Below are 16,424 nucleotides of genomic sequence, written 5' to 3' on the forward strand. Positions count from 1 at the left end.
TAAACCGTGGTGGGATTCTTGGTTTAGCAGTCAGCTCACTGTGAAGACTTCACTTGTATCCCCCTCCACCCCTGTTCCTCTCCCTTTTAAAACCTTGTGGTTTGGTTACATAAGGAGCAGAGAACAAGTGATGGACAGCCTGAAGCTGTCCAGACCAAGCTGCGGTATAGACTTAGTATCTATAGGTGAAGATATGCCGGAGCCCAGCTTGTCAAGAAAGTCTGGGGGAGAGATGATCTATGGCATTCTGGTCCGAGGATATCAAGCATCAGCCTAGATAGTCCGCGCTGTGAGACGGGCACATTGTTTTGGCTCACTTTATAGCCTATTAAACATTTTATACTGCGCTGGCCCGCCAGCACCTACCGCCCTGTGTAGCAACAATCTGATAAACACTGTAAAACAGCAGCCCCCCCTCCCCCCTTCACCCTCACCCCGTCCAACATATTCACACCCACATGTGCCAAGTACTCATAACATGTGCAGCACATGACTTGTACATTTATGCTGTGAAGTTTTACTATGTCCATGGAAGTATCTCTGTGTAGTGACGTTTTACTACGTCCGTGGAAGTACCTCTATGCAGCGAAGTTTTACTATGTCCATGGAAGTATCTCTGTGTAGTGACGTTTTACTACGTCCGTGGAAGTACCTCTATGCAGCGAAGTTTTACTACGTCCATGGAAGTACCTCTATGTAATGACATTTTACTACGTCCATGGAAAGCTTGCCTCGTGTGACCATTGTCCAGAGCAGAGTAGTTATCACAGGGAAATTTAACTGACAAATCAGGCACTATTAAGAATGCTGTTACACAACAAATCTTTGGCTCTGCGATCACAAACTTTCCAGCATTTAGCACAGCGTGCTTATGTTCCGGGTCCACAGGCGGCTCTGGGCGGCATGCGAATTGATGTGTGTTCGCTGCCTCTTTAAAATTGCATGTTGTTTTGTTGTCTCCTTCTCTTGAATGATTATGACACATTACGCTATTTTTAGCCGGCGTCTCTTATCTGTGGGATATGTTTTTCTTTTTATGTGAATTACCCCGGTTGACTTATCCAACAAAAGATCCTGCACAAATAACAAAACGCTTGGAAGCAGTGCTAAATCTTGCTATTTAAAGAGATAATTACTTTTGTCTGCATTTACTGTATGTCTAAGTAAACTCAAACAATCCATGAATGGATCTTTTTCAAATGAGTCAAGTTCCAGTCTTTAAGGCAACAGTCCTTATTTATGTGGTTCTCTAGCATCGCTACGATGCTTAAAGGTACCGTGCTGTACTTGAAGTACTGGAAATGTGTTTTTTTTTTTTTTTGTTACTTGCCATTTACAAGAACACAATAGAGGCTGCCAGCGTACATGCATGTTTAAGCACTGCACTCTGCAAAAAGCTAAACTAATGACATCACACGTGAAAACTAACACAACACCACCTGCGCACCTGCAGTCGCACCGCTCTCTGCTTGCGTTGCCTGCCTATCGACAACTCTTGAATCACGAGTTGTCTGGCGAGCCCCGAGAGAGGCCGTGAGCACCAGGTCGACGCGCGCACACACACGCACAAACAGCTGCTCTCGTCATGTGTTTCTGTTTAGTGTCATCACAGCCACCGGCGCTCAAAGGAAACTTATTTGTCCGTGGGCTGGTAACAGGAGAGCATGTTGTGGTGTTTAGCCGAGCCCCAGACTAGTTGCGCAATCCTCCTCCGCTACGCTTCCTTTCCTTTGTCACTTGAGGGGAATGGACAGAGACACGCAGGTCAAACACACTGTGTGTGTGTGTGTGTGTGTGTGAGAAAGAGTGATTCTTACCCTCCTGCTGTTTAATGCACCATGAGCTGGAGATATGCCACTGTTAGTTCTCCCCATTTGAGTTTATGTGATTTCAAGCTTGCACCTTATTCTGTCTTAAAATGTACATTTCTGAAGTTTAAGAAGAAGTGTGATCGAGTTAAAGCAGCGGCAAAAAAATACACATAAACATGAGATAAGCTCGAAAACAAACCAGCACAAGGAACAGCCTGGACCACAACGCCTTAACTTCAAATGTTTGCAGACTACTTCAGCAGTTTTATGAGCACTTAACCTTGGAGAAACAGGGAGCCCTCATAACAGCCCGATAAGAAAGACAAAGACGGAACTGTTCGTTAAAGACATTTGTGTAACATAAACCACACTCATGCTGCTGCTAAGAGGCACTAACTGAAATCTAACTGTTAACGGGCGGTGGAACCTATAAATGTAGAGATAATTGTCCATATGTCCATATTCCCATACCCAGAACGCATGTGACTCATGCAACAATATTAATTAAGTCAGAAAATATTGTGTCACAATTCTCCCGCAGTAAAAACTTAGTCATCTAATCTAATTAGTCATCTTCAAATGTCGGCTAAATCTGCAAGAATTCTTTATATAAAAAAAATAAATAAATAAATTAAAGGTCACAAAAGTGGTGGGAAACTGATATAGTTGTATTGTAGTCACTAATCTAGGACTGGGAGTAATCCTTGTTTAAACAGCAGGTGTATTGTAGGGTTTGGGCAGGTGTGGTACTTGGCGTTGGGTGTAAATGACAGAGGTACTGCCTATAAACTTAAAGAGGCATGTCTCCACAAGAGGAGCTGATGTCCAAAGAGGTTGCCTTGGCTCGGTGTTCGTTACTGCGTCTTGCTTTTCTCGTTCTGGCTGCAAATTTATTAAAGCCTCGGCTTGATTAACCTGTTCTGCTTGTGTTCTACTTGACGACAATAGGTCCACAACACAATACTAAACAGGAAGAGACTCGCAAGGCTGGTAAGTCTAGTGTGTGGCTGATGGTAAGAACTAAATTACAGTGCTGTTGTGAACTAAGTCTTGAAACCAAAATGAATTCTACACATTAATAAAATAAGCTGAGGAATCAGACTTGACCGCTTTGGCTAACGTGGCGCTAGTGGATCTACACACAGAACTTCATGAACTGCAAAGCAAGAGGTAAAAAGAACTGAAAGCAAGTACTCTTGCTCACATTTAAAGAGAAGCATTGCATAACCTAATTTCCCTTCGGGGATGAATAAAGTAATCTATCTATCTATCCGTCTATCTCAGATAAACAAACACTGATGAGGTCTAACAATATGAATTCACCTTACTGTAATAGACACTGAAAAATGAACTAGTCTATTCAAAATGATTAAGTTTTCATGTATGATTATTTCCTACGCTGTGCCCCCACTAGTCACCTGCACTTTGAAGATTTGTCTACAGGTTTTCGACGTTTATCTGTGGGAATGGATCCCCAGAATTGTCAGGACGGACAATTGACAGGAGCCATCTGGCTGGTGGTGAGGACATCAATCAGAAGGCCTACAAAGGGTGAGTTATGTTTGCATTTGTTTATAATCACCATAACAACTTAAGGCTGTGGTTTTTGAGCTTTTGAATGAGCCCTGCGTGTCTTCGAGTCCACTGCAATGCAGCGCCGTGTTTCTACAGTAGCCCACAGGGGACAAGGCAAATATTGGCTCTACAGGAGACTGTTCGTGTTTGTACATAGATGTTACACAACAAGGTAATATCTGAGTCTGACAAATGCAACGGTACAGGCATCCACGGCTGTGTCAGGACACCTGACGTCCTTACAGACGACCAGAAGGTGCAAAGGAAGCATCTGTTTTTGTGTAGAACCCGAAGCAGAGCAAAAGTTACCACTTTCACCATCGACACCCCCGTGCAAAGATTCATTTTAAATAAATAAAAACCTTCAAATGTTGGTTTTGTAACTACTGCCAGAACACAAAGTGTTTTTTTCTAACACTGCCCTTGACACTCGGTGTCAGTCCTAAGGCAGCAGTGTGTGGCAGAGGTTCATTATTGCACTGCAGCAGCGTTACACACGAGCGGCGTGGTGCAGGGGGGGAGAGACGGCCGTTTGTCCGCGTCTGTGTGAAAGAGACGTCGACACAAAGGGAGAAACGCACCGTGTGAGTCACCGCGACTGAATAAGTGAAAGGGAAAAGAGACAAAAACTCCCAGAGAAGGGCATGAAATCAAGACGGAACACAAATATTACTGCACCGCAGAAAGCCGAGGCTCCCTCCCGTCTCAGAGCGCTCCATATAATGTTACTGGCCCACAGTGCAACTCGGATCCACATGTAGGGTGTGGAGCACACAGTTAATTGGACCTCTGCTCTTACGTAACACCCATCAGGGGTCGCTCAGCACGACCACTTGCAGCCTGCATCCGTGGAGAGCTGGTCTGAACGGAGCCAAGTGGTAAAGCGGGACGATAGAGAAAAGGCTCCATGTATGTGTGTGCACGCTTGACCCCGGGTATGACTTCACCAGTCGCTGCTGCTGCTGCTTACAGATATTACCTAACGGATAATCGGAACCATATGTCCACCCAGCCACTACTAGGGTGTGTTCAAGGCATAAGTGATGTCACCGTGTTTCAATTTCAAATATACGAGACGTAACCCCAAATCTTTTCTGCACCGAGTGTGTTTCTTTTCCTCCGCTCCGTTCCGTAACAGCGCTCAGTACGAGATGACTCCAATATCTTGGGCAAGTTGCAATCATGAACGGGAATTATTATGATGTTTGATGGTTTGTTTTTTCAATATTACGATATTGACGTGTTTTCAGATGGATTTGTTTCTAATCCAGAGATGTATGTGACAAATCTGGTAACAAATTTGCTACGACATTGACCACTGGCCGAGATTAGTGATCCATTTTTAGTACGAGTCCGTACTGAGGTGTAATACAGGAAGTTCAGGCGAGACAAAATATGACACCGTATTTTTTTTATGCCTTGTTCAATAGTAACTCAGACCACAAAAGGTCCTGCTAACAACATGGTTTTCTTGGCCAATATCCTGTACGCATACAGAATAAAACAATCTGTGGGCTGACTGTAAGTGCAAATTATCCTTTCGTGTGAATGAGCTCAGGACTGAAGACTTTGACCCTCCTAACAACTGCAGACTAGTGGGAGCCTGTGCAGCTTTTTTCAGATGCGTTTGGTTTTGCCAGGCAAGGTCTCGCTGGACTCACGTACTGTTAAAGGCTGCGAGACACGCATGACTGAAATTTGAGAGTGATACTGGGCTACGGCCAAAGCCCAAAGGTTAAGAAAGAGAAAATGACACAGCGGAGAAGTTCAGCCTCTCTGATAAAGCGGAACTCGCTGGATACACTGTGCTGATTCCCAGCACCACCGTCCAAAGCTCAGACAACACGGCTGTAGACTGACAGGAAGCTCCTTTAGAGACGGGACTCCGGCTCAAATCACGTCATTATCTGAGGTTATGTTTGGTGTTTCTATCAAATGTCTTACAGTTTGTGTGACGTCTTCAGTTTTACAACGTATCTGATTTGGGCAACATTACAAGAGATTGCAAGATCGGAACTGTCTGTCTGGGTCCAGGCTTCAGTCACGTTTTATTGCCGTGTCTCACTACCTGCTGTATTAAACATTACCTACAGCCATAACAAGCAGCAACAATAAAATATGAGTTATTACTGACAAAGGCTCTACATGGAAAATTAAATGATAAAGCCGTGCTATTTAGATTGCACTTCAAAGTTTAGATTAGTAAAAAAAAAAAAAGCCCCATACAAAGTCCATCAAAGATTCAACAGGTGAATACGCTTTGATGTTCCACTCCCTCTTTAATGACTGTGTGCTACAGACTCCGTGGGCAGACTATATAATGTAGGGATACCATTTAAAATGATAAAAGGCTTTGCGAGGGTCAGGCAGTCTTCCTGTGCGCAACAATAGCTGCTTTTAGGTCACACACAACACACACGGCGCAGGTTCTTCAACTTGGCCTCGATAAAGTACGTGAATTTCATTCCGCTCCCGAAGGGCCGGGGATGTGACATAATTACATGAGTCACATGAGTCATCTAAACAAAAGCACAATAACCACACTGACGTCCTTGTCTTTTATATAGATACAGATACGCCCGTCAAAAGCAAATCATCGACATAACCGCAGCATCATAAGGCAGGATCATGCAAATCTAGCGTAGTCATCAGAGGACTGACCAAATATTTACTGAGAGGCCGCACAAAGACACCATTTGTTGATCAAACCAAAAGTAATTAATAAACTTGTTTGAGCACAACAGTCAAATGCAAATCATTTATACAGTAACACTGTATGAAATGTAAAACACATAGTGGCTGGATAAAGTAAATAAATAAATAACTAGTTCCCTTATTGATCCCTCATGGGAAGGATTCCATCTCTGCATTTCTGACCCATCCATTTGTTCACACATTAGTGTGTAGAGTCGGAGCAGTGGGCTGCGTCTTCAGGTGGGACACTACGCTACTTAAGTTATATGTTTTAACAGAGTAAATACGTGTTGTGTTGCACTGTGAGAAAATACTTGGAAAACCGCACTCATGTTTCTGACTTGTGCATGAAGGAGATCTGTAGTGATGTACAGTCTCCCCCTTGTGGCCTGAGTTTCAATCACACTTCCTACAGATGCTGTTGAATGGCAGCATGTGAGTGACTGTATTCCAGCAAACTGGAGATGAAACTGTTGATGGTCTCACCTCCTGGGCTGGGAGCGACGGTCATCCTCACCACTGCCCGACTCCTGCGGAGACAAACAGAAAACGTGAAGTAAACATCTTCAGCGTTATGAGCTCAGCACCATCGGCATTTCTCAAACAAATAAACTGCGTCATATTGACCGCCTAGTTGCATCATGTGCTGAGTTAGACTCTTGCATTAATCTTGAATTAAAGGAGCGTCGAAGTGGCTGGCAGCTAGGGCGTCCGCATGAAGCTTTTCGTGTGCGACTGTCACAAGGCTGAGCCAGCGTGTGGTATTTTAAGAGAGCGTCGGAGCAGGCACCAGAGATAAGGCTGATACGGACTCGGCGTCCAAAAATCCCCCCCCCCGCCCCCACTCCGACCCTCTGCCCGTACGTCTCTCTTTTTCTAAAAATTCAATCATCCTCCCCCACCACAGAAACCAGCACAGCGCACCACACGCACGCGGTTTTAATCCCAGCGCGTCTCGGTAATCCCTCCCAAACTCAGGGAACTTTCTCCCTGGCGTCAATCTGTCGGCCGCGTCGCGCCAAAACACGCACGTGCGCGAGAGTGCGGGTGGATTTGCACAGGCACGGGACAATAATACAGATGCTAATGTTGGTGGCGATGAACGATAACGTGAGATGATGATGATGATGGTGATGATGGTGGGTGAGGAAGAGGAGGATGAGAGATGGATACAGCAGGTCAGGTCAGGGGGAGCAGAGGGGCGCTCTCATCTGTTCCTACCACAGATGTGATTAGGCCTGCAGCGGCAGCTGGCTGAATGATGCTCTCTGCATCAGCAGACTAACAGCCTGCCTGCAAGACAAAATGTTGTGGCACAGGAGAAACAGGAGCCCATGTGTAGACTCACACACCTGACATAAGGGCTTTCTAAGCACATTTCAAAGGCATATGTGTTACCAGCGCACCGTCACACTGCTGCAAAGCACGATCACATACTGCAAATACATGTCTTTAATGCTTCTAATATGTGCATAAAATAATTAGATGGCTATAGGTGGACACAGACTCATCTCCACGGTTACTATGCCAACGCGTGGATGTGTAGGTAGGGAGTGGTCGTACATCCAATGAGAACAGGGAATTCAGTGTGCTGCTAGGCAGATTACTGTAGACTAACAGTGTAGAGACACTATTCCCCACTGTGCTGAATGAAAATGATGCTAACTGCGTTAGCACTTGGTCAATAGTTTCCCCAAGTGCAGATGCAACGTTTAGGACACTGCAGGAAAAAAAAGCTGAAGTGGAAGCACTATTCAAGCTGTAAATCGGTGCGTCTTTCTTTTAGGGGCTCATTCCCAGGTCCTCTGTGCATACGTTATCCCATCCCGCTGCCTTTTTCCCGCAGGTTTCACCCTTGCAGCAGCAGCAGACATCTCACAAGAGCGCTCACATGGCTGCTTCCCAGCAGAAAAGAGTCTCATGACAAGCAGCTGGTAGCCTCGGCCGACGTTCAGCGCACAATGAGAAACTCACCTTAAATCACACCATGAGCATATGATGCCTCCGAACGAATTTAAAGTATCCAAGATGTACGGACTAATTCAGATGTTTCAACAATGGCCTCAGTGATGTTATTAAGTTATGGAAATGATTCACTTTTATTTCATTTTCCTTAATCGCCGCCACTTAGTCAGCATTCAAAGCCATACAGCCGCCTCCTGACACTCAGAGCTTTTGATGTCTGTTGACCATGTATCTGTCTGCATGGACGTGCATGTGATTCTCCATCAGTCCAGCCTCCAAACCTGCAACACAGCTGGTCACTGAGCTGCATGTAACGAAACCATGCTGATATTGTGTTAAGATGCGTCTTTAATGTCTATTTGTCTTTTCTCCGTCCTCTCAAAGAGCACTTCTCGTCCTAGTCGGGGGTGAAGGCACAGGTCTTATCTGTGGCAGTCACACCACCACCACCACCCCGGTCTCTGTGTCAGGGGCTTGAAGCCGGACGTGGGAAGCCTCGGACCCTCTGTCAGGACTGCCGGACCTACCCTTTCTCTTTCCAGGCAGCTCCTCTGCGTCACTGTCACTCCTCTAACCAGCACAGAAATGCATACATATGTAATTATAATATAACGCAACACACACACAAACAAGCATTTACTGAAACGGCTGAATTTCTCGAGGAGGACGTGGTTTCGGAAACAAGAGCTTCCCCTGCTAACGTCACCGAGCTACAAACAAGTTTGACAAAACTTCACAAGAATTGAAAAATAAAACCAGTTGCCAAGGAGAAGAAAATACTTGAGAAGCGAGGCTTCATGAAGGTTAGCTTTAGGGCTCGGTATTATGCCAGCTGCCAGCTAACGTTAGTTAGGTTAGGTTAGCCGGCCATGTACGGGGAAACTCGGCCGACTCGCCCAACGGAACGCAGCCGAAATGTCAGACCAGCTCACGGACACTTACAGACACGCAGGGGCTGGAGGTGGTGCTCGGTGTCGGCGACCGCTGCACAGTGACCAGCGACATCCCGGCTGCTGCTGCTCGGACCTCGGTCACCTCGGAGAATGAAACGCCGTGACACTGGACATTATTTTGGGCAGGAGCTACAGTACACCGCCCGGAGATCCCGAGGTTATTTCTCTGGTGGTGGTTTGCTGCTTAGTTTTCCTGCTACAGTCGAACATAACTATCCACATCCGGTTTTTGCTGTTTTCAAAACAAAAAGAAGCGCATTCATGAAATATCATGTGAGCTGATATAAACACAATACTGAATTGTTTAGAGAGGAACGAATTCATTAGGTGTTTAAAATAAACTTAAATTGTTAATATGATTTTTTTGGCGAGTCTAGGCAGTCTCTTATATGATAATACACGCCGTCGTTTCTGTGTTGACAATTCTTTGGTTTTATTTTGGTAGGTAAATATCTGAACTTCCTTTTACGTCTTGCTTTACCCCGGTTGGCTTAACGTAATGAGGGTGGGGGGGTTCACGGGGGGCTACCTTGCCGGTTTACGCGCATGCGCAATGTTAACCAGCTGTCAAGTGGGGTTTCTGGCTGCTTAATGAGTAATTATTTTCCCATTCATTCTAACGTCACTACCTATCGATCAATGAAACTGATATGAATAAGGATCAATGCGGTAGGCTGAGATATTAAACTGTTGCTACAGTATGTGTGCGTCTCTGTTGAAGGGTTTGAGTTGACAAGTAGAGTTATGAATGAAGTAGTACATTCAGCAGGCTTGTTCGTCTCTATTCCTACACAGGGTCTGCTGCAAAAGAAGGCATGACCTTACATCTCATTCCTTCTCTGTTTTTCAGTTAGCTTACACCTCCTCTGGGAGATGGGATGCGGTAGTAGTGGGGTGGGGGTGGGGCGGGGGGTGCCAGAGCAAGGGGGGAGGTGTGTGTCAAGGATGATGGGAAATGGGGAAAGGCAAGTCAGAAGAGGGTCATGAAGGGGAGAAGAGGTAAGATGTGAGGAGATATACAATCGATCAGTGAAATTGAAACATTAATTTATATATATAGAGAGAAAGACTGCTAAGAGAGCACCAACAATCAGTCTGGGCGTGACACTGAGGTCTGCACGAGGACAGGAGGCTCATTTTGATTCACCTCATTGCATTATCTGGGTCACTGCCTCATTCGCTCATTCTCTTCCTCCATGTCCTCCTCCGTGTTCCTCCATCCCCCTCCTCCATCTTTCTCCCCTCCTTTCCTTGCCATTATTCATCCAATAAGCCTTGGCGTTAAGGGCGCGAGTGGTGAGGAAGAGCAAGAGAAAATGCGACCAAACAGAACAGAACCCGAGATGTTGGAGATGTTCAGTTGGCGCCGGAGAATAAGAGCAGCGATTGCACTGCACTCGAAGGCCTTAAAAGTAATTGCGTGGAGGATGGAGGGGTATGGGGAGAGACATTGAGAAAGTACAGATCAAATATTGAGAAAGCACATGATAGAAATGATTGCAAATCAAAGCAAGACAGAATGATGGATGGCCTGGCCTTGCCCCGTCCTCCCCCTTCCGCATCCTTCTCTGCAGTTTGCAGGGTGTAGCCCGTTAGGCGTTACACACTGCGTGCCTGTGTGTGAGAGCGAGAGCATCTGTGCATATAAACACACCTTTATTTGTCTTATGATCTTTATAGCGGTACCCTCGTCTAATCAGGAGCGTTTGTTTCGGCGTGCATGTGCATCTCTGCCTTTTTAGCAGCACGTATTATAACCGTCGCAAGCATGGTGTCAAAAGAACAACTGAAGACGTCCTGAAGACGTGAATCCACATTCGCAGAGGGGGAAAAGGACGAGGAGAGAGAATAATAGATCCTCCAGGGACAGTTAAATACAACAGAAAGTGGATGTGTTGGAGGAAACAAGATTAGGATTAGAGCAGAGGATGACTCTACTTCAGGGACTTAGTGTCAAGGTGCAGACAACGCGACTAAAGACAATCCTCCTCGTAATTAAATCTCTGCTCTCTGGTCTGTGATCCAATCATTTGCAGTGTTTGTGTGCATGTGAGACACAGGGAGGTTACATGGCTGTGTACACAAAAACATGGTAACATGGAAGCCACACATAAACGCCACTGTGGTATTCCCCCGCTACCGTTTCATGTTATTTCATGAATGCAGAAAGTATCTAATGATGATGTAAGAGTGATTTTTTGTGCTTGGGTGTGTGTGTGTGTGTGTTCTTGTTTTAGTTGTGTGTGAGGACTGCATGATGTCCTTGAAGGGCAACTGTTCTTGACCTCACATTTTTTAATTTGGAAAGAAAGAAGAAAGAAACCTTTATGTCAATAGAAAGTCCTTTCAAAGATAGCGTGTGTGTGTGTGTGTGTGTGTGTGTGTGTGTGTGTGTGTGTGTGTGTGTGTGTGTGTGTGTGTGTGTGATATGTCCTCAATCCGCAGCTCCATCTCCCTCACTCGCCTCCTTTCCGTCGATTACCAGTGCGCTCCTTGTGGTCATCTCATGTTAGTACAAGCCACTCTGATTTTACAGTCATGATAATCTTTAAGACCGACAGGGGGCAGTGTAACCCCACTGAAAACCAGTGGAATAACGGTGGAGTCGATAGAAGAAATTAGCCATGTACAGTAACACAACCCATTTCAAACAGCATCATTTTGCAGCTAATGGAGACACCGTATGTGTTTAGAAATTTAGATGGACATAATGATTCCCTCTTCACGACCTTCTGGTCTTTTGTGTCAGTCCTGTATCAAACTGTCTCGGGATCATTGCTGTTATTAATCTAATTTCAGTCAGATCACTTACAGCTTGCAAACGTTCACACAGTTGTGTCTTTTAAGAGCTGTGGGGTGTAATTTTACACTGATCAGTTTATCTGAAAAGCTTTACATTGGAAAGGATTGGATTGGTGTAAAGCTGTACACTTAACAACATTTAATTAATGATATGAATAAATGCATTCAGCGATGTTCTCCATCAGGTTTTAAAGACGATGAATGCTTAATTAGGTACTCCTTTTTTTCCTAGTAAATGCAGTATCTTACCTAGAAAATCATAGAGAGCAGGTTTCAATGTGACAAAACACCTTTTCCATGAAAATTGTCTTTTTGCAGTCACAGCAGGAAAAGCACAAATATAACTTATAATTGTTAATGACACATTTTCTTTCCACTTAGGTGTGTCAGTAAGTCGGTGTGCACGCCTGGGCTTTCCTCACTTAATAGAAGGGCGCCGTTATTTAACACACCTGTGCTTTTTCTTTTTTGACAAGTCAAAGTGTCTAATGTGGTAAAACTACAGGGACATGAATGGAACAACTGAACCAAATGAATGGGTAATCAGTGTGTTTGATACACGGGGGATTTACAGGTTAAAATTTCATATAAAAAAAAGGAAATCCAATAAATACTCAATAAACTTTGTTACTGTTCTACGCGGTTTCAAAAGGATGTTTGAAATTAAAACAGCACTCACTGATAAACAATCGGAGCAGGAGCCTCAATCTACCTCGGTCCCCTCCTGTGGAGGCACGACACTCGGTTCCACATCCTCTGGGCTCAGGTTGCAAATACCTTCTATATTTTTAATGTTGGGCTTAAAACCTACCTGTTTATTAAAGCTTATTTGGGCCTGGCTGAGGTGACCCTGAACCATCTCATAGTTATGCTGCTGTAAGCCTAGGCTGCTGGGGCACCTATCTACTCTGCATGTCATTCTATATGCAAATTTACATATGTGCTTCTTTTTTTCACTTCCTTTAGTGCATCTTTCTGCAGGTATAGGTATAGGTAGGATCTGCATTTGCTGGTCCCACCACCCTAGTCAGCGTCGATTGTTTCTCTACTCTGAATCTGTTTCTGTGAGAGATAGTTCTTCTTGTTAAAATGGAATTTTTCCTTCTCACTGTCACCAAATGTTCATGGGAGCACCAGTAAGTTTCTCTTTATGTTACTGTAGTGTCTAGACCTATTGAATTCAACCGAAGTGAATTCAAGTGAAGTGAAGTGAATACACGCGTCTTTAGTCTAATTACCCTCTTCATCTTTCTTTCCATATTTTCACATCTTTTTTTCATTATTTAGATTAGATTAAAGGTTTCCTTAGCTGCGGAGAATGAACATGATGGTTGCTGTGAATCCCAAAGATCTGCGAAGAAACAGTTACAGACTGAAGTGTATGCCAAGTATGTTCAGCTTACTGAGAGATGATTTGCCACTCACGAGTACACCACAAGAAACTTACATAATTCTGGAGGCTGTTGGCCGACACGTGCTGCAGATTTTTCTGAGCCGATATTTGGAGCCGATACTGCTTTTTCTTCCGCCATTTACGTGATAAAAATGACACAATCATAACAAATGTTACAAGTCTCGTACAAAATGAAAAATAAACAGGTAAACAGACAGACTCCAATCTATGCCGCCTCACCATGAGAGAGGCAAATCTGTCCAGTACTTTTTTGTGCTTGACTCTCAATCACCTGCTTCTCAATGGACATCACAACTGGGGTCCTGCTTTGGCCCCGTGGTCCTTCTCAGCCAAGTATGTCAAGCTTACAGGCAGTATTAGTCTTACACCTTGGCTTTAACATCAACGCATATTCCTACCAAAAGCTTAACAGCAGCAAAATAGCTCCAATCTAATCTGTGAACACTGGTTGATCTAGTTTAGTTTGCCAGAGAGAAAAAAAAAAAAAACCTGGCAAGCTCCTACTTACGAACAACATAAAAGTTAGGGCGGTTATTTTGTTTTGTCCTTAAAACAAATCACCAACTCTTATTTTTTAGCAGTGTTCAACATGCCTAAGTGTACAAGCATTTTCAGCTACAGACATTCTGTTAGTGGGGGAGGGGCAATGTATGGGCTGCACAGTCCACTGCATCTCCAGCAGCACAGGGCTGTTTGTGGATGCGCCTGTCTGTAAATCTTGCTGGGGAAAAAATAATAATAATAAAAAAAATAATAATGGAGCTAAATGCAGTTGAGTAAAAGTATGAAATGAACCTTCTTGTGCTTTGTATATTCTTGATTGTCCTTTAATCTGGCAACCACTCGTCATGACCATACGGTACGTAATGAGAGTTTTGGTTGGTTTGTCGTGGCACAGACTCATCTACCTGCTGCCACCTCGTCAAGAGACACACACTCATGCGTCCCTCGTGTTAAATGACAGGACTGTTGCTTGAGTGACATTAAATTCAGCCTCAGTGCTCACTTGGCTCACACACTTCAACTCTGAAATGCATCGAAGCCAGCGCATCGTCCTCGTTACCTATAATGAGAAGACAACAGATCGAGGGCCTCTGAGTGTATCTTGGCAACAGTTATGTGAACTAAAAAGACAGGAGAAGAGAGCAATGGCGAAAAGAAAGAGAGAGAGGGAGCGTGTGTCTCAGAGATAAGATGGTATTCTCCCTCCGTGCAAAATGAGTTCATTAGGGGGCTGAGAGACAGTCATTGCAGAGATTCAAGGTTTCTGTGTGATAAAGGGCGGGAGCGACAGATTGGGAGGAAAAAAGAGTTTCATTTCCTGTTCTTCAGAGGCGGCGGCAGTATCGGGGGATCAGCAGAGAGGCTGGGTAGTGGCAAGAGAAAAAAGAAAAAGAAAATAAAATGGAAAGACAGGAAGAGGACAGGCAGAGCAAGTTAGAGAGGTAAATGCCAGGGTTTTTCTGTCAGGGAGGAAAAAATAAAGGCTGACCCTCCGGATCGCTGACAAAAAATACTTCTGTGGAGAACTGAGCAGAGGCAGACAGAAAGAGAGTTGAAAGATATGTCAAACTCTGCCGCTCTGTGAGAGGTGGAAAAGGAGCCGCTGCGTGGGTCATCGTGGCGCAAATAAAGTTGAGGGAGATCTCAAATTGATAGAAGCCACAGACAAATGTGGGAAAAGGAGCAAGTACGCAGAAGCACACACGCACCCAGAGCTGGGCCGGGCTTGCCTAAATTAATATAAGACAGAGGAATATAAGAAGATATGGGAGCTGGAAGAGAGACGAAATGAGCTGGAGGTCCTGATAGGCACCCGATAGGGAGAGGGGCTGGCAGACAGGCAGCTGAGATGACAGGTACAGCAGAGGTGGAGGGATAACGGAGGCCGCGGCGCGCTGTTTAATATAGATCTGCAGCGATATGGGACGCCGGAGAAGACAGAACGTGTCCATCAGCCAGGGGAAGGGAGTTCAGAGGAAATTGCCACAATAAAGCGCACACGCTCACACATATGGGAGAAACGGCGCGCAGCTCAGAGAGCACGCGGTTAGGTTATGTGCACATCCAGGGAAGTGCAATTAAATCGCACAAAAAAAACAAAAGTCAATTCCGAGCTACATTTCAAAGCTGGAAGACGGAGCGTGAAAACTAGAGAGTAGAGAAAAACTAGAACTTCAACGTCTACTGTCCTCACTGGATGCACGATACGCAACGGCTCGTCTGGGGTGCATTAGCTTGTAGCTCGAGATCGTCCTCTCGCTAATACTCAAACGCTCGCGCTCTCTTTTCCCCCCCTCGTTTCCTCTGTGCATGTGGCAGCAGTGTTTGCCGGAGCTGCTGATTGCAGATTTCATTCCCAGGATTAATCAGTGATGACAAGGAACCGTCGTGTTGCGCACAGATGTACACGGACGCACACAGGTTGACAGAAAAACCATGATTGTCCTGACAGGTCGGAACAGGCAGGATTTGAAGAGGCTCAGCGCACCAGATGATTTCTGTTCAGCGGAGGCCTTTGATCACGAGAGGCCGCGACGCTGTGTCAATGTGCCGAGGCATAATATAAACGATGCGAGATTTCTCACAAATTACTACACCGTGATCGTTTCCACATTGTTTGTCACGGTTGTACGCCAAATCTGAGCTGGCAGCTCAGTTGTACAGCCACCGAGAATGGCTAATAGAGTTGTCGTCCTCCACACACTCTGCAATAGTAAACAGTGACGCACAGGGCTACATCACATGGGGCACAGCCGTGCTTGGAAGAGACCCTCGTCGGTGTTTGTGCTTTCTGGATTGTGATCTGGTAGCATTTAAGCTAAACAGAGTTAATCAGTCAGAAGTCCTTCCAGCTCAGTGTTGTACATTTGGCGCGAAACAGATTCAGCTGGCGTGTGAAAAATATGTGAAAGTCAATGTGAAAGTCGAAGGGATAGTACTTGAAATACACACGGTCATATTATACCTGAGATGATTATTTTATGTCCTGCGATGTCAGTATATAAAAGACAATGAATGCATGGAGGAAGGCTCCACCGACCAGCAGGGTTATATAATAACAAGGATATATAATATACACCGAGCAGCTACAACATTGACATCTTGTGACAATTCCATGTTCTACTGGGAAACTTTTAGACCTGGCATTCATGTGGATGTTACTTAGATATGTACCATCCACCTAGACCAGACCAGACACCCCCACCC

The 16,424-nt window shown here is 44.9% G+C and overlaps 1 protein-coding gene across 1 annotated transcript in view; it reads right to left on the minus strand.

Moving 5' to 3' along the window:
* Positions 1-9,178, minus strand: part of ssh2a (slingshot protein phosphatase 2a) — a 26,172-nt gene extending 16,994 nt beyond the window's left edge. The window contains exons 1-2 of the mRNA XM_047593284.1: positions 8,988-9,178; positions 6,567-6,610 (exon numbers count right to left, since the gene is read on the minus strand). Of these exons, the coding sequence (XP_047449240.1) occupies positions 6,567-6,610; positions 8,988-9,050 (107 nt within the window). The 5' untranslated portion in view covers positions 9,051-9,178. The remainder of the gene's footprint in view (positions 1-6,566; positions 6,611-8,987) is intronic.
* Positions 9,179-16,424: the final 7,246 nt, after the last annotated feature.

The sequence above is a fragment of the Mugil cephalus genome, chromosome 9 (genome assembly GCF_022458985.1).
Source record: "Mugil cephalus isolate CIBA_MC_2020 chromosome 9, CIBA_Mcephalus_1.1, whole genome shotgun sequence".
Classification (NCBI taxonomy): domain Eukaryota; kingdom Metazoa; phylum Chordata; class Actinopteri; order Mugiliformes; family Mugilidae; genus Mugil; species Mugil cephalus.